We start from the raw sequence: 21,429 nt of genomic DNA, 5'->3' as shown, positions 1-21,429 counted from the left end.
CCAGGTGTGGGATATAATCTCCTGGTATGCCATTTGCTAAGACCCTTGGTAAAGCACAGTATTAGTGTGGGAGTTACCCGATTTTCCAGGTGTTGTGTGTCTCAGTTTCTAAAGGGATTCTCTTCCCCCTTGCGCTTCCCAGGTGAGGCAATGCCTCAGCCTGCTTCAGCTCTCGCTGGTCGGGCTGCACAAGCTGACCAGCACCAATTGTCTGGCACTCCCTAGTGAGATGAACCTGGTACCTCAGTTGAAAATGCAGAAATCACCTGTCTTCTGTGTTGCTCACGCTGGGAGCTGGAGGCTGGAGCTGTTCCTATTCAGCCATCTTGCTCACACCCCAGGATTCTCTTATAATCAGTATATAGTTAGAACAGGCTTCCAAAATATATTTCTCCAATCTCTGACTTTAATTGAGGTGATTAATCCATTTACATTTAAAATTACTGGTAAGGTAATATTTCTGTGTTGTAGCCAGTGATTTACTCTTTATATCACATATGTATTTTTCCTTCTTTATGTTTTCAATACTACCTTCCTTTGTGAAAAATGTATGTTTTTCTAGTCTACCATTTAATCCCATTGTCATTTAAGGTATTATTTTCTTAGCAGTTGTCCTCCGGACTACAATTGATAGTTTAACTTGCACCAATCTATTTAAATTAATACCAGCTTAATTAAAATATATACAGTGGGTTTGTTCACATACAGTTCCATTCTCTCCCTACTTCTTTGTGTTGCTACTGTCATATGGTAACAGTTAAGAGACTGGAATGTCCAGGGTTGAGGATTCCCACAGAATAGGAGCAGGCCTGGACTAGAGCAATGACAAGTAGATGGAGAAAAGGGGCCTCAGCTTCATCCTCTAAAATGACCTCAGTTGTGCATATCAGAGCTGGTCACAAATATTTGGTTCTCTTCTTTCTGGGCACATAAGATTGCTTTTATCTGCTCCTTTAAATTTAAGATAGAGAGAAAAGAAAATTGGCAACACATTAGGCACAGAAAGAGATTTATACTTGGAAGGTAGGTAACTCTAGGCTTTTGCAAAATACGCAAATATTTGTGCAAGGAAAAATGCACTTTTTAAAATAACTATTGGGCCATCCCAATGAAGTGCAAGCAGTGGCCTGGAGAATTTGGAATGTGGCTCTAGTACTCCTCATAGATGTGAACCTGGGAAACCAGGGTCAGGCACAGTGTGGGACCTTTTCTTTGGCATTCAGTGTGTTCACCTGGAGGACTCTCCCTTGCAGAGCTCTGGGGTGTGAGATTGAATGCAGTGAGGGTGAGCCTGGAGGAAATCTTGGAAGCAACTCTCACAGATCTATGTGTTGATCCAGGTCCTGGTTCAGTAGACCTGGTTATTGCCCCAAGCAGGACTAGAACAAGTTATATCATGTCTATGCAGTCCAAAGATGTGGGATAAAACAATCCATGGTAACAGATTTTCAAGGAGAAAAGAAAATAAATGCATTTATTAATGCACATATGGATCATAAGACATATACAGGTTCAGGAATATTAAAATGTGGGGGAAGATACAGCATGGGCACACAATAATAATGGCCACTTATTAATGACCATGTTATTAGGGTTAAGCATTTTACATACAAGTGGCATGTTATATGATGCTCACATAAACACTCTGAAGTTGTACTATCATTACTCCCATTTTACAGATGAGAAAACTGAAGTACACAAAGGATACCTGATGTATGGGCTTATAAGTGGCAGAGCTCATATTCAAACTTACTTTCTTATGGGTTCAAAGCCCTGTCTCTTTTACTGGGTTGAGCTGCCTGACCCCCACCACAAACAAGGGAGTGCCAGCCATCTTCTACTGCTGACTATTGCCCTATCAATATGCCCCTAGGACTGATCTTAAAGGAGCCAGGTGGTGGTGCCAGTGAGAGCTTGAAACAGAATCCTACCCAATGGCCTCTCTCCTGTTCTATCCATATGACATGGAGACAAATGCCGTGGAGGAGAGGTGGGTCCTAGGATAAAGAAAGATGGAGAAGTTTCTGCATTGAGAGCTCCAGATGGGCTGCAGTTCAGAACACCTGCAGTTTGGAACCACCAGCCCCGCAATGAGCTTGTGCTCCATTAACAGGACATTGGGGATCCAGAGGGGAATGCAGATGAGGTGAAGACATTAAGGAGTTAAGTGGGAATGAGAAGGGACTTCGCTCACTATTTTCCTCCCCCTCTTTTTCACTCCTGCTTCATTCAGAAAATATTTGGGGCAGGCGACAAAGAATTATGTAATACAGCAAGATAAAATGCATTACACACAAATAAAACAAAGGGATCCCACAGATAAATCAAGTGAGAAGATGGTAGAGCCTGCAGCAGGCTTAGAACCCCAAATGTGCCAAGAAGTCCAGCCTCCAGGAAGACTTCCATTGACCTTTAGGGTACCCTGGAAGCTCATGGCCCAAGTGCAGTTGCCAGGCTACAGCGACCATTTGACGTGAATATTAGAGGTCCAGTCTTCCAGAGGCTGCTATTATGTCCAGACATGTGTCCTGCCTTGCTGTGTACCTGCCTGGCCTGGTCTCTTTTATTCTCAGCAGATTGGGTGACTCAACGATTTCCTTCGAGCCAACTCCACTGAGCAGGCTGGCAACCAGATACATGGTGGGGCAAGTAGGACGAAGCACAGTGCCCATGAGACATGTGGACTCTCACTGCATCCATGTAGGTGTCAGTGTCTGCAGGGCTCGTTTGCACTGACCCTCAGTCTGAGTGATGGGCAACCTTGGCTTTGTCCTCTCATGGTATTTTGTGGATTTCCCTTGGGACATAACAGGCATCCTGCCACTAGCCCCTGCTGTCCCTATGTTCAGCTCCTGCCCTGGGATCAAGGATAAAAGGAGACCCAGGACCCCTTCTTTGCTCCGGAAAGGCTGACGGGGTAATTGCCACAGGGAAGAGCTGGTGATATGGTTTGACTCTGTGTCCCCACACAAATCTCCTTCTGAATTGTACTCCCATAATCCCCACGTGTCATGAGAGGGACTCGGTTTGAGATAGTTGAATCATGGGGGCAGTCACCCCATGCTATGCTATTCTCATAATGGTGAATGAGTCTCATGAGATCCCAAGGTTTTTAAAAAATGAGAGTTGCCCTGCACAAGATCTTTTTGCCTGCCATCATCCATGTAAGACGTGACTTGCTCCTTTTTGCCTTCCCCCATCATTGTGAGGCCTCCCTAGCCATGTGGAACTGTAAGTCCAATTAAACTCCTTTCTTTTTCAAATTTCCAGGTCTCGGGTAAGTCCTTATCAGCAGCATGAGAATGCACTAATACACCTTTCAAGAACCATGCAGGAAGTCAGCCGCTTGCCAAGGAAGCTGAAGTTAAGTGCAGGGCTTCAGTCATAGCTGGTGGAACAGAGAGGTTTCTTAGGAGAGCAGGACCGTGACTGACAGGTCTCACATCAGTCCCTCAGTGGGCAGGCTCAAGACATCCAGAGACAGTCAGGACCTTCGCATGTATGGGCACAGGAAGGCTCCCATCTGCTCTGCCCTACCCTGGTCAGGATTGCTTCCATCCTCCGTGGTGTGTGACCACACAGGAGACTTCTGTGGAATATGCTAGACCCTGGGAATGCCTCCAGAAGAGGCTGTTGGTGGGGTGCTGTGAGACCCCCTAGCTGCGCTAGCCCTGCAGCACTTAGGCATCCTAGAGTCAGCACTCTCCCCATCTGTCATTTCTCTCCAACAAGGGACACTAAGTGTCCCAGTTGTCATCCTGGAGTACAACAAAGCAGTCTGCTCTGGAGCTCTTTCTGGAAGCACTCAGTTCATGACATCTTGCAGGGCTCCAGCTCACCTCCAGTCCCATTTTGCTTCTACATTCCTCCTGTGGCCAGCCTAAAGCAGTATAGATGGATCCAGCAGATGATCCTTCTCAAACTTTTCCAAACTCATCACAGCCTACATCCTGTGGTAACAAGAAAGGCTTACCCTTCCTGGCTCCTTTCCAAATCCCAATTTGATCTGAAGATATTCTGGGACCTGGAGGAGTATACTAATGACCACAGATCTCATAGTCTGCTTCACCCATTAGTCTTCTCAAACTATTTTGGGGGTACACCGAGATCCTAGATGGCTCTTTGGGCAGCTGACAGAACAGTTCTGCATCACCTCTGTGGATCAAGTTTAGAAAGCAAAAACTCATAGGCACCTTAACGAGGTGATTAGTTTAATTAATGTGTGGGCATTACATAGGGGATCATTTGAAAAGTAACTAATCATTATAGTGATTTATCACTCATTCACACAACATTCTTTTTTATTTACCAACTCCTAGGAAACTCACCAAATGGCTACCTCATCTTCTGCCGGTTCCAACTGAACCACAGTACTTTAGAAGGGGATTTCTAAGTAGAGAATTTTAAATAAAAGATTAACTGCTCATAAACCTCAACACTGAGTCTTGAGTAGTTGTATTGGAGAGCTGCAATTCCAAGCCCCAGGGGGAAGACTGAAGTCAGATACAGGAGACTGCAGGCAATTGTGGGCACCACAGCAAAGGTGATGGGGGCTTACAGATGGGCCTCAGGAGAAGGAAACCCCAAATCCCGACAGGTACAATTAGGCTGTTAGATTCCACCTTGCAGGGACTACAGTGTTAACTTGCAGATCCAAACAAGATGGAAAAAGAAACAGGGCATCAGGGTAAGGTCACAGCTGCCTCCTGACAGGAGAGAGTGTTCAGATAGCCCTGGGTGGTTGGAGCCCTGCCATGCTGACTTACCCACGATGCCAGGAGCACAAACCAGAAGCTGGGAAAGCAGGTCTTTGGAGTCCCCTTAAAATTCAGATGCTTACCTGGTCCAGGAGCCAACAATTAGAAGATAGTGGGAGCATTCAAACTTCGGCTGTTGGGTCATTGGAAAGATTGAAAATTCCATGAGACTTAGTACAGAGAAGCTCTAAATACTAGGACCGTAGAACTGGCAGTTCTTTATTCATTCCATAAATGAATACCGAGCATGTACTGTGTGCCAGGCACTGCCCTGGGCTCTGAGGATACAACATTGAACACATTTCCTCCCTAGGCGGAACTTATATTCTAGTGAGGTAAGGGGTAGGCACACAATGAATCATGAAACAAACTTAAAGGTGCAGTAGATTTAATGGTTAACTTACAAATCACCTTTGGCAGGCTTCCAAATTAACTCACCTGGGGGAGGTCTTGTGACTTCTGGTGACATCCTGTCCCTCAGTAAAGTGTCTTATCCTGTGTTCCACAAATTGTTTACATATGGATTAATATGTAATGTACCAACATTGAAAAGTTGGCTGATTTATTTTTAAATCATGAAGTTTTACTGATTGTCTTGTACATGGACATTTTAGCCTGTATGTTGCAATTTGATACAATGATTCTAATCTCCGTATTGTATTCCCTAATAAAAAAACGACAACTGCCATATAAAAAGTTTTCCTCTCTTCTTCTAAACTCCCATAAAACCCTTCCAACTTGTAAGACACTCCAGAACACTCTGAACTTTGTTGTTTTCTCCTCCCAGGTCAGTCCTCACATTTAGCTTCCAATAAACATTTATCCAATTATTTTTGCCTAACCAGTCTTAATTTTGGTCAACGTGTTGGTAAATATTATGGAAACAAATTGAATCTAGAGAACTGAATAAGTGTTTGGGATGAGTTAAGAGGAAGGATTGCAGTTTTAGAAAGGGTATTCAGTTTTTAATGAGGTTATTTGTTTTTGTTTGTGCAATTGTTTAAGCACCTTATAGATTCTGGATATTAGACCTTTGTCAGATGCGTAGTTTGTGAATATTTTCTTCTATTCTGCAGGTTGTCTGTTTACTCTGTGGATAGTTTCTTTTGCTGAGCAGAAGCTTTTGAGTTTAATTAGGTTCACTTGTCAATTTTTGTTTTAGTTGCAATAGCTTTTGAGAACATAGTCATAAATTATTTCCCGAGGGTGATATCCAGAATGGTGTTTCCTAGGTTTTCTTCTAGGATTCTTATAGTTTGAAGCCTTACATTTAAATCTTTAATCCATCTTGAATTAATTTTTGTATATGATGAAAGGTCAGGATCCAGTTTCATTTTTCTGCATATAGTTAGCCTGCTATCCGCACACCATTCATGGAATAGAGATTCCTTTTTCCATTGCTTATTTTTGCTGACTTTGTCAAAGATCAGATGTCTGTAGGTGGGCAGTTTTATTTCTGGGCTCTTTATTCTGTTCAATTAATCTATGTGTCTCCTTATCTACCAGTATCCTACTGTTTTGGTTACCTTGTAGTATAGTCTGGAGTTAGGTAATTTGATGCCTCTGGCTTTGTTCTTTCTTCTTAGGATTGCCTTGGCCATTCGGGCTCTTCTTTGGTTCCACATGAATTTTAGAGTACTTCGTTTCTGATGGTACTCATGAACATACAGATGGCAATGAAAGACACATGAGAATACTAGAGGGTGGAGGAAGACAGGGAAGCAAGAGTTGAAAAATTAACTATTGGGTACTATGCTCACTACTTGAGTGATGGGATCAATAATATCACAAATCTCAGCATCACACAATATACCCATGTAACAAAGTTGCACATGTACCCCCTGAATCTAAAATGAAAGTGAAATTACAAAAATAAATAATAAAGACACAAATTCTATGAAGAAAAAGAAAAGTTATTCACAGAAGGCCTCACAGAGAAGATATTTCGAGAAAGACCCAAGGGTGTCTGGAAGGCAGTGGTAGCTAGCAGTATCATAGGAGCATGTGTCTAGAAGAGAACAAAGGCGTGCAGTACCTCAGGGCCCTGGAACAGAGAGTAGGAGGTAGGGGTCTAGGGAGGCTGGTCTACTGAAGCCAGACCCTTTTCTCTGAGCCATAGGCTGTCTCAGAGCCAGGTCAGCTCCACTGTACCATGAATTGGCATATTGGATCCAGGTTTCTTTTTTTTTTTTTTTTTTTATACTTTAAGTTCTAGGGTACATGTGCATAGCGTGCAGGTTTGTTACATATGTATACTTGTGCCATGTTGGTGTGCTGCACCCATCAACTCCTCAGCACCCATCAATTCATCATTTATATCAGGTATAACTCCCAATGCAATCCCTCCCCCCTCCCCCCTCCCCATGAGTGTGGATCCAGGTTTCTATCCAAGGTTACTGAGTTGGTTTACATTATTCCAGCATTTGAGATGTGGGGTAGGTAGAAGTATAGTTGGAAACAGATTAGTAATGGATTGAAGATTTTTGATGCTGAATATCAAGTATATTGGGTATATTATACTATACTGTTTTACATGTTTGACACTTTCTATAATAAAGATATTTCATTATAAATATCATGGCATTAAATTTGAAATCCTAAGTGAAATGAACTATATTTTATATATATAAAAAAAATGGCCCGGCACGGCGGCTCACACCTGTAATCCCAGCACTTTGGGAGGCCGAGGCAGGTGGATCACGAGGTCAGGAGTTTGAGACCAGTCTGGACAATATGGTGAAACCATGTCTCTACTAAAAATACAAAACTTAGCTGGGTGTGGTGGCGCATGCCTGAAATCCTAGCTACTCAGGAGGCTGAGGCAGGAGAATTGCTTGAACCTGGGAGGCAGAGGTTGCAGTGAGCTGAGATCGTGCCACTGCACTCCAGCCTGGGTGACAGAGCGAGACTCTGTCTCGGGAAAAATAAAAAATAAAAAATAAAAAATAAATAAATAAAAAAGATCAAATTGGTCCATAAAGAAATAGAAAACTTTAATCAAACATTACAAACTAAAACTGTGTTATCAGTTCAAACCACCCACAAATGATCCAGGACAAGAAAATTTCAGAGGCCAGTTTTACCAAATAATTAGAGAGAACTCATTGTCATCCTAAGCAAACTCTTAAAAACCAAACAAAAAGATGGGCAATTGCGGAACTCATTTTCTGAGACTAGTGTTCTTTGTTCCAAATATCAGAAGAGGACCTCACCATGAAAAGAACACTTAAACCAAAGTTATTCACATAGCAACAAATATCCTAAATAAATTAATAGCCAATTCATTAGGGTAGTGTACTAAATGGAAAAACAGGATATAGCCAAAGAATGAAAATACAATTTGACATTAAAATATACTTTCAGTGTGATTCCCTATATTAACAAGATTATAGAGGCAAAACATATGATCATATTAACAGATACAGAAAATGCTTTGAAAAAATTAGTAATCATCCACGATAAAAATAACTAGAAAATTAAGAGTAGAAGGAAATTTTGTTTCATTAAATCGATAGCAAATATACTTAATTATAAAATGTTGGAAGCATTCGTGTCAGGGACAGGTCATAAGTGTATGCTATCATTGCTGTTTTTCAAAGTTGTACTGGGATACAAAGCCAGAGATATGGATACCAAAATAAATAAGAGGTATGTATATTGGAAAGAAAGAGTGATATTTGGTAGGGTAATGCAACAGTCTATTTAGAAAATTCAAAAATTGCGCACCTGAAATAGTCAAATGAATAAGAGACATGTGAAAAATAGTGAATGGAAGATCAATGAAGCAAAATCAAAAGATTTGCAAAATAGACAATAACTATTAAGAACAGGTCATAGAAAATATCCCATTCACAATAGCAACAATATCCAAAAATTACCTAACAAGACTAACAAAAGCATGTATGATTTTTACTGAGGCAACTATACAAGTACTGATATATCCAGTTCAAAGAGCGCCCAAATAAACAAGACAGTATATGATATCATTGACAGGCAATAGAATATTGCAAAGATGGCAATTCTATTTTCAAAAATGGACAGACATAATTCCTTAACCAGCCAAGATGACTCTCAAGCTCAGGCATCTGTTGGTTTTGGATTGTTTTTGTTTTTGTTTTTGTTTTAGACAGGACCTCACTGTTTCCAAGGCTGGAGTGCAGTAGTGTGAACACAGCTCACTACAGCATTTACCTCCTGGGCTCCAGTGATCCTTCCACCTTAGCCTCCCTACCAGCTGGGACTGCAGTCACACACCACCACACCCAACTAATTTTTCATTTCTTTTTTCTTCTTTCTTTCTTTCTTTCTTTCTTTCTTTCTTTCTTTCTTTCTTTCTTTCTTTCTTTCTTTCTTTCTTTCTTTCTCTCTCTCTCTCTCTCTCTCTCTCTCTCTCTCTCTCTCTCTCTCTCTCTCTTTCTTTCTTTTTGAGATGGGGTCTTGTTATGTAGCTCAGATTAATCTTGAGCTACTGGGCTCAAGTGTTCCTCCCGGCTTGGCCTACCAAAGTGTTTGGATTACAGGTGTGAACCACCGTGTTCAGCCTTGGGCTTCTATCTTAGGCTCCCCAAAACAACCCTGGAAAACTACAGACTAAAAATAAATAAATAAAGGAACAAGCAAACAATATAAACAATGAAATCTAAACAAAAAAACATGAGCAATCCCTGAGAATTTCTTTTTATTTTATTTTATTTTTTATTTTTTTTATTTTTTTGTTATTTATTTATTTATTTATTTTTTTTTGAGGCGGAGTCTCGCTCTGTCGCCCGGACTGGAGTGCAGTGGCCGGATCTCAGCTCACTGCAAGCTCCGCCTCCCGGGTTTACGCCATTCTCCTGCCTCAGCCTCCCGAGTAGCTGGGACTACAGGCGCCCGCCACCTCGCCCGGCTAGTTTTTGTATTTTTAGTAGAGACGGGGTTTCACTGTGTTAGCCAGGATGGTCTCGATCTCCTGACCTCGTGATCCGCCCGTCTCGGCCTCCCAAAGTGCTGGGATTACAGGCTTGAGCCACCGCGCCCGGCCTGAGAATTTCATTGTATTTTGAATGAATACTTGTGATTGCGGGGGAAGAGTAGCAGGGAAGTTGGGGTGGACAGGAAAAAAGAAATGCTTAAAATTCTGCCCCTACTTCACTGTGGAAAACTCGGGTAGTGTCTCAGACCACAGGTGCCAGTAGTCAAGGGGTAACTTCAGGACAGGAGGAAACACTGGTTGATTAAAGGAATATGGCTGGAATTTGTGCTAATAACCACTAAAACCACGTCCGTAGATAAAGATTGGCTTTTTAAAAATTATCATTTTAATTGAAGATAACGAATGGATTAAATTACAGTATTGACCATCAGAGTGAAATAGGCATAGTTAGGTTAAGTATGATTTTTGACACTGAATGAGAATTAAAAAATGAAAATCACTATAATGAACTATGAAGTGTTAGATAAATTCTAAACGCAGGACTTCCACAAATTTCTTGCAGCTGCTCAGCCTCTTCAGTGTAAAAATAAAGCTTTCAGGGCAAAAGTTTGCAAAGTCTAGATCTGGCTGGGGAGGAGCCCCTGCGGGAAGGTGTCCGTCTTCTCCCAGAGGTCACTACAATCACGGGTACTGAAGCCACATGGAAGCACCTAGCCTGGGATCCGCAGCTATTCTCTGCAAGGGACGCAGTTAGGCAATGCTCAGAGGTGACAGAAACAGAGCATCTCCCACCCATCACTTCATGAAAGAACTGGGAGCCAAGAGGAGGGCCCTCCTGAGTGAGGACTGACGGTCCACCCTCCCCACACAGAGGGGCCACAGAATCCATCTCGGTCCCTCCTGTCAGCCCTGGAAGACCTTGGCAATGTTGTCCCCCGACCTCACACCTCCCGCTCACTGACACCTCACGGGACTCAGAGTCAGAGACTTGGTCCGAGAGGAGCAGACATCATTGGCAGAGGACGGAGCTCCAGGCTCTGCGAGGAATCAAGGTCAGAAACCTGAGGGAGGATTCAGGCACCTCCATGACCCTCGACCACATCTGCACCCCTCGCCACTACTCTTCCCCCCGACCCCCCCGCCATACCGGCAGAATCGGGTTCCGCCCCTGCTGTACATCCGGGGAAGCTCCAGGCGTGGGGGCCGGATGTGACCTCCATTGGCTTCCGCCTCTGGGATCTGAGAGGAGCACACGCGTCTTTCTGAGGGGGTCTTGAGAGTGGCAGAGGGCAGCGGGCACAGGCTCTGTGAGGAGGCAAGGTAAGAGCTGAAGGAGGACTGAGGAGGCCTCCTCCCCAGATAGAGGGCCCCAGATAATCCAACGCCAACCCTGGAGCTAGCCCTGAAACAAGGGGGGACCAAATTGTCAGGCTGAGACAATCCCCCACCTCAGTGCCCAAGGAGACTCTGGGAGTCGAATCTATGGTGTGACCCGGGCAGAGGCAGTTCCATAAAGGGTGGGGTCTCGGCCTTTCCAGACATCAACATTAGGACCCTGAGAAATTATGGAGAGGTTCCACCCCATCCTGATAGAGGGGCCCCAGAGTCCATCCTTGTCCCTGCAGTTAACGCAAAGGACCTCCCGGCTTGGTGCTGCGGACTTGCACATTAGGGGGTCAGAGAGAAGTGACAGCCAGGTTCTGAGGGGTGGCTTGTGATCCGCTGAGGGCAGCAGGCCCAGGCTCTGTGAGGAGGCAAGATGAGATGCTGAGGGAGGACTGAGGACACCCCCTCCCCAGATAGAGGACCCCAAATAATCCAGCACTGCCTCTGCTGCCAGGCCTGGATCACCCCACGGGGACGGACTTCTCAGTCTGGGCCGTCCCCTCCCGCCACCCCCCTCGGCTTCTGTCCCCCGCCGCTTAAGCCTCAGGGGACTTTGGGGTCAGAGCTTGGCGTGACCAGGGCAATGCTGCTTAGGAGAGGGCAGGGCCCAGGCTCTGCCAGGCATCAAGGTCAGGACCCTGAGGGAAGGCTGAGGCCCCACAGAGCGAGGCTCCCTCTCTGCTGTCAGCCCTGGGAAGTTCCTGGCATGGCCGCTAGGCACATGCTTCCTGATTTCCGCATCCTGGGCTGACGGAGAGAAGGAGCTTGGTATCATGAGAACGACCTAGAGGGAGCACAGACAGGGCCCAGTCCCTGCTGGGAGGCGAGGGAGGCCTGAGGGACAACTGAAGGGACCCAGCACCCCAGGACAGCTCCCCCCCACCCCCCACCACCCCGCCGTCTCAGACTGAGGTGCCTCTTCATTCAGCCTTGGGAATCTGAGGAATGGAGACTCAGATCCGCAGAAAGGGTCTCGGGTGCAGCCCTGCAGACATCAAGAGGAAGAAAAAGAAGGAGGACTCAGGACACCTTGGACTCCAGGTCAGTAGGGACCTTGGCCCTTGGAGTTCCAAGGCACAGTGGCCACATGTGGTGCATCCTCACTCTGCCTTTGTGGTGTCAGAGAGGAGTAGGTTGTGGTCTGAGGAGTGGAGCCTCAGGTCAACCCAGTGGGGAGTCCCAGAGCACTGAGGGAGGACTCAGGCAACCAATTATCCCTGAGGTAGAAAACCTGCCCCTGCCATCAGTCCTTGGAGGCCCCAGGCAGGACTCTAGGAAAGAGAGGCAGCTCCCCACTTCCTAGTTGGAGTTCTCTGGGAGATGGTGGTCTTGGCCTGCAAAACCCATCCACAATTCAGCAGGAGAGACATGGATAGGCCTTGTCAGGAGTAAATCTGAATACCTGGAGGACACCCAGAGAGAGGAGGCACCCCTGAAATCTGCTCCATCTGTCAGCCTTTGGCATCCCATGCAGGGGTGTCCGTGTAGTGCCCCTTCACTTTCTGCCTCCCACATCTCAGAGAGGTGGGGCCCTTGGTCTGAGGTGGGTCCTCAGGTCAGCAGAGGGATACACACCTGGTCAGCACAGGGTGGAGTCCAGGATCTACCAGTAGTCGAGAGGAAAATTGATGAAGACTGAAGGTAAGAATGTACCCTCCCGCGTGCCAAAGAAAAAGGGACCTCACAAATCCCAGCTTCCCCTGTTTTCATCCCTGGGAGGCCCCAGGTAGGGAAGGCATGTGCCATGCTCACAATTCTGCCACCGGGTTGGGGGTGGCACCTTGCTCATGGAGGTGAGCACCTTGTTTCAAGGGGGTGATGACGGGTCAGCAGGTGGAGCCACACCTGGTCAGCAGAGGGAGGAGTCCCAGGATCTTTAGGACTCAAGGTGTGTGTGTCCCCTTTGTGAGGACTGGAGGTATCTCCATCCCATAATGAAGGGATCCCACAGAGTCTCTCCATCCCCTGTGGTTGGCTGTATGGGGACCTGATCACAGGTGGCCCCAAGTGGCAAGCTCACTTGTACCACAGGCAGAAAGTTGGGAAACATTCAGGGAGATGAGGTCTTGGTATAAAGGGATATGTCTGCTCATCTCAGGGGTTGGGAGTCAAGGAAGGACAGGCCTCGGCAGAAGTAAAGATGAAAAACCCACAGGAGGACTTTGGAATCCCCACCCCAGAAACGAAGGGGCCAGCCTCTGCTGTCAGCCCTGGACAGCCACATGATGGGGTGATGGGACTTACTTCTGTTTTGGAATCTCGGGCAGGTGAGCACTATGTTCTCAGAGGATGACTTCCAGTCAACAGAAGGAGCCCCATCTGGTCCACAAATACAGTGGTCCCAGGATCTGCCAAGAGTCCAGGTGAGAAACCTGAGGGAGGATTGAAGGTTGCCCCTGGCCAGAACACAGAGGAGGGCCACATAGAAATCTGCTCTGCCCCTGCTGTCTCCCCAGAGAGCATGGGCAGAACTATCTGCTGAGACCCCTCTCTTATACTGGGATCATTGGTCTCAGGGAAGGGAGGCATTGGTCTGAGAGGGCTGCACTTAGGTCAGCAGTGGGAGGGTCCCAGGCATGACCAGAATCAAGGTGGGAGCTGACGGGACCACACTTACCAAAAACATGGGACCCAGCCCTTTCCTGCCCCTTGTGTCAGCCATGGGAAGTCGCTGGGACCATGGGTGTTTCTGTTTCCCTGATTTCCTCTTCCGGTGTCTCCTGGAGGTAGAGTTGGGTTTAAGGAGATGGCCTCAGTCAACAGAGGGAGGGTCCCAGGCCAAGATACGCATCAAGATGGGGACCAAGCAGGCTCCTTACCCCAGGACACATGGACCCAGCTGACTGTCACCATCTCTTGCTGTCCTTCCTGGGTAGCTTTGTGTACATGTGGGCAGATGTGTATCCCCACATGTCCTCTTTCATATCAGGAAAGAGCTATGGATCTGAGAGTTTCTCAGGTCAGGAGAGGTGTGTCTTCTAGGCCCTGGCAGGAGAAAGTTGAGGGTCCTGAGCACAGAGGGGACCATCCACTCCAAAAGAGTGAGAAACTCACAGAGTTCGGCCCACCTTTCTGACTGTGCTGGCGTGCCAGGACAGGTGCTTGCAGTGTGCAGCCTGAGGGCCCCATGATTCCTCTTCCAGAAGCTCCAAAAACCGAGCAGTGAGGCCTTGGTCTCAGGCAATGTCTTCAGGTCTCAGAACACAGGAAGCCCAGGCAGTGCCAGCAGTCTAGATGAGATGTTCACCCTCAACCTGCAAATGGCCCCACCTGCCCCAGTACAGTGAGGGACCCCCCCGCTTGCAGTCTCACCTGCCCTACCTCAGTCCTGGAGCCTCCTGCTCTGATGTCCAGCTGCATCTTGAGCAGCCTTCTCACTTCCTTTTTCAGGTTTTTAGAGAACAGGCCAACCAGGAGGACAGGAGCCCCAGGAGGACCCAGAGGATCACCGGAGGAAAAGTGTAAGTAGGCCTTTGTGAGATTCTCCATGGTTCATATCTCATCTGAGTCTGCTCTCACACTCCCTCTCTCCTCAGGCTGTGGGGCCCCATCACCCAGATCTTTCCCACAGTTCGGCCTGCTGACCTAACCGGAGTCATCATGCCTCTTGAGCAAAGGAGTCAGCACTACAAGCCTGAGGAAGGCCTGCAGGCCCAAGAAGAAGACCCGGGCTTGGTGGGTGGCGCACAGGCTCTCCAAGCTGAGGAGCAGGAGGCTGCCTCCTTCTCCTCTACTCTGAATATGGGCACTCTAGAGCAGGTGCCTGCTGCTGAGTCACCAAGTCCTCCCCAGGGTCCTCAGGGAGAGTCCTCCTCTCCCACTGCCATGGACTCCATCTTTGGGAGCCTATCTGATGAGGGCTCCAGCAGCCAAGAAGAGAAGGGGCCAAGTACTTCGCCCGACCTGATAGACCCTGAGTCCTTTTCCCAAGATATACTACATGACAAGATAATTGATTTGGTTCATTTATTGCTCCGCAAGTATCGAGTCAAGGAGCTGATCACAAAGGCAGAAATGCTGGGGAGTGTCATCAAAAATTATGAGGACTACTTTCCTGAGATATTTAGGGAAGCCTCTGAATGCATACAACTGCTCTTTGGCATTGACGTGAAGGAAGTGGACCCCACTAGCCACTCCTATGTCCTTGTCACCTCCCTCAGCCTCTCTTATGATGGCATACGGGGTACTGAGCAGAGCATGCCCAAGTCTGGCCTCCTGATAATAGTCCTGGGTGTGATCTTCATGGAGGGGAACTGCGTCCCTGAAGAGGTTATGTGGGAAGTCCTGAGCATTATGGGGGTGTATGCTGGAAGGGAGCACTTCCTCTTTGGGGAGCCCAAGAAGCTCCTCACCCATGATTGGGTGCAGGAAAAGTATCTGGTGTACCGGCAGGTGCCCGGCACTGATCCTGCATGTTATGAGTTCCTATGGGGTCCAAGGGCCCACGCTGAGACCAGCAAGATGAAAGTTCTTGAGTACATAGCCAATGCCAATGGGAGGGATCCCACTTCTTACCCATCCCTGTATGAAGATGCTTTGAGAGAGGAGGAAGAGGGAGTCTGAGCATGAGATGCAACCAGGGCCAGTGGGCAGGGAAACGGGCCAATGCATGCTTCAGGGCGCCACACCCAGCAGTTTCCCTGCCCTGTGTGAAATCAGTCCCATTCTTCCCTCTGTGTTTTATGGAGAAGTCAGTGTTATCAGTAGTAGAAGGCACAGTGAATGGAAGGGAACACATTGTATACCGCTTTTAGGTTTCTCTTCCATACGGTGACTTGGAGATTTCTTTTTGTGTCCTTTTGGTAATTTTCAAATATTGTTCCTTTAATAAAAGTTTTAGTTAGCTTCAACATCTAAGTGTGTGGATGATGCTGACCACACATTTAGTTTTGCTTATCCATTTCAAGTGCAAGAGTTTGCCATTTTGTAAAACATTTTGGGAAATCTTCCATCTTGCTGTGATTTGCAATAGGTATTTTCTTGGAGAATGTAAGAACTTAGCAATAAAGTTGAACTGGTGTTGTGAAACAGAGAAATAAAAGGAGAAGGTGATTAATTCTTGTCTTATCCATGTTCATCTGTTGTTCTATGAAAGTACACACACAAACACACACACCCACACACACACGTACACCCCCCCCACCACATACATATTCACCAAGGAAATGCAGTTTCCTATTGAGTTGCAGATTCTCTGAGATGTCCTGGACAATAAGAAATATTCCAAAGTAGAGAGTGGTAGCACCTGGGGTCAAAATAATACTAGAAATGGCTGTCAATCATTAAATATTCAATATATTCCAGGTATTGTCCCCGGTGTTTTAATACATTTCCTACATTATAACAGTCCTAAAAAATGGTCTATCAAACCCATTTTCTGGATGAACCTGAGTCTCATGGTGCTCGGTAACTTTCCCAAGATCTTATCACTGGTAAACCACAAGGTTGGTCTGAATTCATCTAGAGCCCATTCTATCCTCAGTCCTCCTTCAGCTCTCACCTTGCCTCCTCACAGAGCCTGGGCCCACTGCCCTCTGCCACTCTCAAGACACCCCTCAGAAAGACGCGTTCGCTCCTCTCAGATCCCAGAGGCGGAAGCCAATGGAGGTCACATCTGGCCCCCACGCCTGGAGCTTCCCTGGATTGACAGCAGTGGCGGTACTCGATTCTGCTGAGGTCGGGGCAGGGGGAAGAGTACTCGATTCTGCCGGTGTGGGTGCGGGTCGGGGAGAAGAGTACTGGCCAGGGGTGTAGATGTGGTCGAGGGTCATGGAGGTGCCTGAATCCTCCCGCAGGTTTCTGACCTTGATTCCTTGCAGAGCCTGGAGCTCTGTCCTCTACCAATGGTGTCTCCTCTCCTCAGACCAAGTCTCTGACTCTGAGTTCCCCGAGGTGGCAGTGAGGGTGAGGTGTGAGGTCAGGGGACAACATTGTCAAGGTCTTCCAGGGCTGACAGGAGGGACCGAGCTGGATTCTGTGGCCCCTCTATGTGGAGAGAGTGAATCTTCACTTCTCGCTCAGGGGACTCCTCCTCCTGGCTCCCAGCTCTTTGATGAAGTGATGGGTAGGAGATGCTCTGTCTCTGTCACCTCTGAGCATTTGCCAACTGCACTCCTTGCAGAGAATGGCTGCGGGCCCCAGGCTAGGTGCTTCCTGGGGGTCTTCAGCACCTGTGATTGTAGTGACCTCTGGGAGAAGACCCACACCTTCCTACAGGGGCTCCTCCCCAACCACATCTAGAGGCTGGCCCTGTCGCTTCTGGGATGGGGATTCCAAAGTCCTCCTGTGGGTTATTTATCTTTATTCCTGCCAGGGCCTGCCATTCCTCAACTCCCAGTCCCTGAGATGAGCAGACCTCTGCCCTTTACACCAAGACCTCATCTCTCTGGGGATTCCCTAACTTCCTGCCTGTGGTACAAGTGACCTTGCCACTTAGAGCCACCCATGATGAGGTCCCCGTAGAGCCAAGAACAGGGAACAACAAGACTGTGTTTGCTAGATCATTTTTTTGTAAGACTGTTGCAATGTAAGAAATGTATTAAATCGCCTGACACAGTGCCTGGTGTATACTGAATATTTAATAAATGGTAGTTTTCAAATATTATTTTTAGACCATATCTTACTATAATTTCCTTTGGGAATTACTTCTGTTGTTATCTAAAATATCTCAGAGAATATGCAGCTCAATAGAACATGTAATACCAAATTAGTCAAAATTGAAGCTTAGTGAATAAAAGTTAGTAAAATTTCCCTCCAAGATGGCCTATTATTTAATTTGGGTGTGCGAGAGTCTTCCCCATCTGGATGCAGCTCAAAGATCTTGAAATTTGAGTGAAAGACCAACTCATTCTCTTCCCTCCCAGCTGTTTTTCCATCCAAACCACTGTTTTACACTCATTTGACTCCTATCCCAAACCTAGCCCTTGATTATCTGAGTTCTCCATTTCAGACCACGGCCTTACCTCCCTGAAGCCCCACTCTCACCCCACTGCAGAAGTGAGAGCGTGCCACATCCAGCCTCTTGCCAGGATTGTCCTAGGGCTGACAATCGGCAACAGCCAGACTCCTGGAGGGCCCTTCTTTTCTGGAGTGTTGAGTTCCTTCTAACTTTATTCTTACAGGGTCTACTCACTTCCACAGTTACTTATGCCAGCACCTTTTCTCTTGATATTCATGAAAGAGGTTGTTTCATATGTTTCTAATATAGTTATTCTGTTTCGTCATATTGTCCATTCTTTCCTGGGATATTCAGACCTTCTAAATTTTTTTTTGTATTTGCATCCATTAGGGGTCACAATTGTTGTGAGCATTTTGGCAAATCCATAGTGTTATATTCACCATTACAGTATCATACGGGATAGCTTCACCACCCTAATAAATCCCCTGTGCTTACCCTATTCAATCCTTCCCCCTCACCCACCCAACACCTGGAAGCAACTGATCTTTTTACTGTCTCTATAGTTTTGCCTTTTCCAGAATACCAAATAAATTGTATCATCATACACTATTTAAACTTTTCAGGCTGGTTTCTTTTACTTAGGGGTAGGCATTTAATATTTATCCATGTCTTTGTATGGCTTGTGATATGGTTTGGCTGTATCCCCACCCAAATCTCAACTTGAATTGTGTGTCCCAAAATTCCCATGTATTGTGGGAGGGGCCCAGGGGGAGGTAATTAAATCATGGGGGCTGGTCTTTCCCATGCTATTCTCGTGATAGTGAATAAGTCTCATGAGATCTGACAGGTTTATTAGGGGTTTCCACTTTTGCTTCTTCCTCATTTTTTTCTCTTGCCACTGCCATGTAAGATGTGCCTTTCGCCTCCTGCCATGATTCTGAGGCCTCCCCAGCCATCTAGAACTGTAAATCCAATAAAAGCTCTTTTTCTTCCCAGGCTCAGGTATGTCTTTATCAGCGGCATGAAAACAGACTAATAAAGCTTGATAGCTCATTTCTTTTTATTGATTAATCGTGTTCTATTAAGTGGTTGTACCACAGTTTGTTTGTCCATTCACCTACTGAAAAACAACTTAGTTTATTCCATTATTGACAGTTATAAAATCAGCTATGATAAAATTTACATGCAAGATTTTGTGTAGAAATAAAATTTCAAATTACTTGGGTTAATACTTAGGGGTGTGTTCTCTGAATCACATGGTAATACTATGTTCAACTTTTTAAGAAACTCACAAACTGTCTTCCAAAGTGACTGTACTATTTGCATTCCCACCAGCAATGAGTGATTCTCTTTGCTCAGCATCCTTGTCAGCAATTGATATTGTCTGTTTTTATTCAACTTTAGACACTCTAAATATGAAATTAATGTAGCTATTGCAGCTTTCTTTTGTTAGTGTTAGAATACCTTTTCCAACCTCCTTACATTGAACTTACGTGAGTCCTTATAATTTAAAATGGGTTTCTTATGGACAACATGTTCCTCAGTATTATTTTTATTAATTATGACAATCTATCTTTTATTGGTGTATTTAGATCATTCAAACTTAAAGTGATTATTAATATAATTGCATTAATATCTACCATGTATGTAACTGTTTTCTATGTATTTAATTTTTCTTTATTCCTCTTCTTTTTCTGTCTTCTTTCACTTTATAGAGCATTTAGTACATGTAAAATACACATCTTTTTTAAGAAATTAGTCTTTGTCTTAGAGTTTATAATATATATTTTAATAACATGCCATAAAATAACACTATACTGCGTCATATGTAGTATAGATACCTTATAGAAGAGTATACTCAAATCCTTCACTGCATTGCTTGAAACATTACCATTACAATCATTTATTTCACTTATCCATATACACTAATTGTCTGATACACTGTTACTATTATTAATTTAATTAAATAGTTACATTTTAGGTCAGTTAAGAATAAGAAAGCATTTATTTTACCTTTATTTATTTCTTCTCTGGTATTCTTTATGTAGACCTAAATTTAGGACCTATATAAGATTCCTATAATTGTTAGAAAAAAATAGAAAATCAGTAAGAACAAAGAAGATCTAATGACCATTAAATTCAGAGAATCATTTGAAAATTTCAACACATTTCATTTTTTAAAATTCTCAGCAAATTAAAAACATATGTGAGCATTATCAATTCATTAAAGGAAATCTGCAAAAAAAAAAAAAACGAGCTAAGAATATGTTTAATGATGAAATACTGAATGCTTTCCATCTAAGGTCAGGATCAAGGCAAAAATAACAGATTTCATACTTCTCCTCAACTTTTTCTATTAGAGGTTCAAACTATTGCAATGGAGCAAGAGAAAGAAATGAAAAACATGATTTAAAAGGAAGAAATACAATGGTCTTTACGACAAACAACATGATGGTCAGTCTGAAAAATCCTAAGGATTCTACAAAGAAAAAAGCAAAACTGCAATTAATAAGTGAATACACCATGGTTATACACTTTTAATATACAGAAATTAATACTTTATCTCTATACTAACAGCAAACACATGAAAATGACAAAAAGCACGTGCTTTATGAATAGCAAAGCAAAAAGTACTTTGGAATGCATTTAATTAAAAATTTGTAAGACCTGTATACTGAAAACTACAAAATATGATAGAAAAATTTGAAAGCGTCTAAATAAATAAAGAGATAATCCATGCTTATACCTGAGAAAAATCTAAATTATTATTTTATTCTATTGCTTATAATTCGATGCTATCATTACTTCTATTGTTGCTCAAATTTTCCAGCTTTTGGGAGCCCTTTTAGTCTTTGGAAGTTCCTATGCCCTTTTTATATACCGCATCATTTCTTAAGCACTTCTTTATTTTCTGGCACCACAAAATGCTAATCTCACCTTGTATTTTCTAGGCCCAAGTCCTAGAACCAAATAAATAAATAAATTTGGACTTCCTCAAAATAAAAATAAAATTAAAAAAAGACAGTCCACAGACTGGGAGAAAATGTTTGCAAAGCACACATCAAAACATTGACTTGCACCTACAACATACAGAGAACTCTTAAAAACTCAAAACTGCAGAAAGAAACACCTAAAAATTGGCAAAAGAGTTGACAATTTGTGAAGGGGATATACGCATGGTGAAAAAGCTCAGGAAAAGATGCTCAACACCATTATAGGTTAGGGAAGACAAACTACAACCAGGATGAGGGCCCCAAACACATGGCTTCAGAATGGCGAAACACAACAACACCAACAAGGCCACGTGCCTGGGACAATGCAGAGGAATTGGGACACTCCAACATTACTGGAGGGAAGACAGATGGTACAGGCACTGTAGAAAACGGTTTGGCAGTCTCTGATGCAGTTAAAAGCGCACTTACCATGGGACTTGGCTGCCCCACTCCTGGGTATAACATTTATCCCACAGAAGT

The 21,429-nt window shown here is 44.8% G+C and overlaps 1 protein-coding gene across 2 annotated transcripts in view; it reads left to right on the top strand.

Annotated features, from left to right (window-relative positions):
• Nucleotides 1-16,114, top strand: part of MAGEA11 (MAGE family member A11) — a 35,331-nt gene extending 19,217 nt beyond the window's left edge. Inside the window, exons 1-5 of one of the 2 annotated variants that reach the window (XM_010361980.2) lie at nucleotides 10,891-10,992; nucleotides 11,987-12,099; nucleotides 13,326-13,421; nucleotides 14,449-14,519; nucleotides 14,595-16,094. In XM_010361980.2, coding sequence (XP_010360282.1) covers nucleotides 12,004-12,099; nucleotides 13,326-13,421; nucleotides 14,449-14,519; nucleotides 14,595-15,621 — 1,290 coding nt within the window. In that variant the 5' untranslated portion in view covers nucleotides 10,891-10,992; nucleotides 11,987-12,003 and the 3' untranslated portion in view covers nucleotides 15,622-16,094. Of the gene's footprint in view, nucleotides 1-10,890; nucleotides 10,993-11,986; nucleotides 12,100-13,325; nucleotides 13,422-14,448; nucleotides 14,520-14,594 lie in introns of those variants that run through there. The other variant, XM_030934584.1, reaches the window with a different exon arrangement.
• Nucleotides 16,115-21,429: the final 5,315 nt, after the last annotated feature.

This window comes from Rhinopithecus roxellana, chromosome 7 (assembly GCF_007565055.1).
Source record: "Rhinopithecus roxellana isolate Shanxi Qingling chromosome 7, ASM756505v1, whole genome shotgun sequence".
Classification (NCBI taxonomy): Eukaryota; Metazoa; Chordata; class Mammalia; order Primates; family Cercopithecidae; genus Rhinopithecus; species Rhinopithecus roxellana.
The sequence above is the reverse complement of the archived record's forward strand: the minus strand, read 5'-3'. Positions and strand labels throughout refer to the sequence as shown.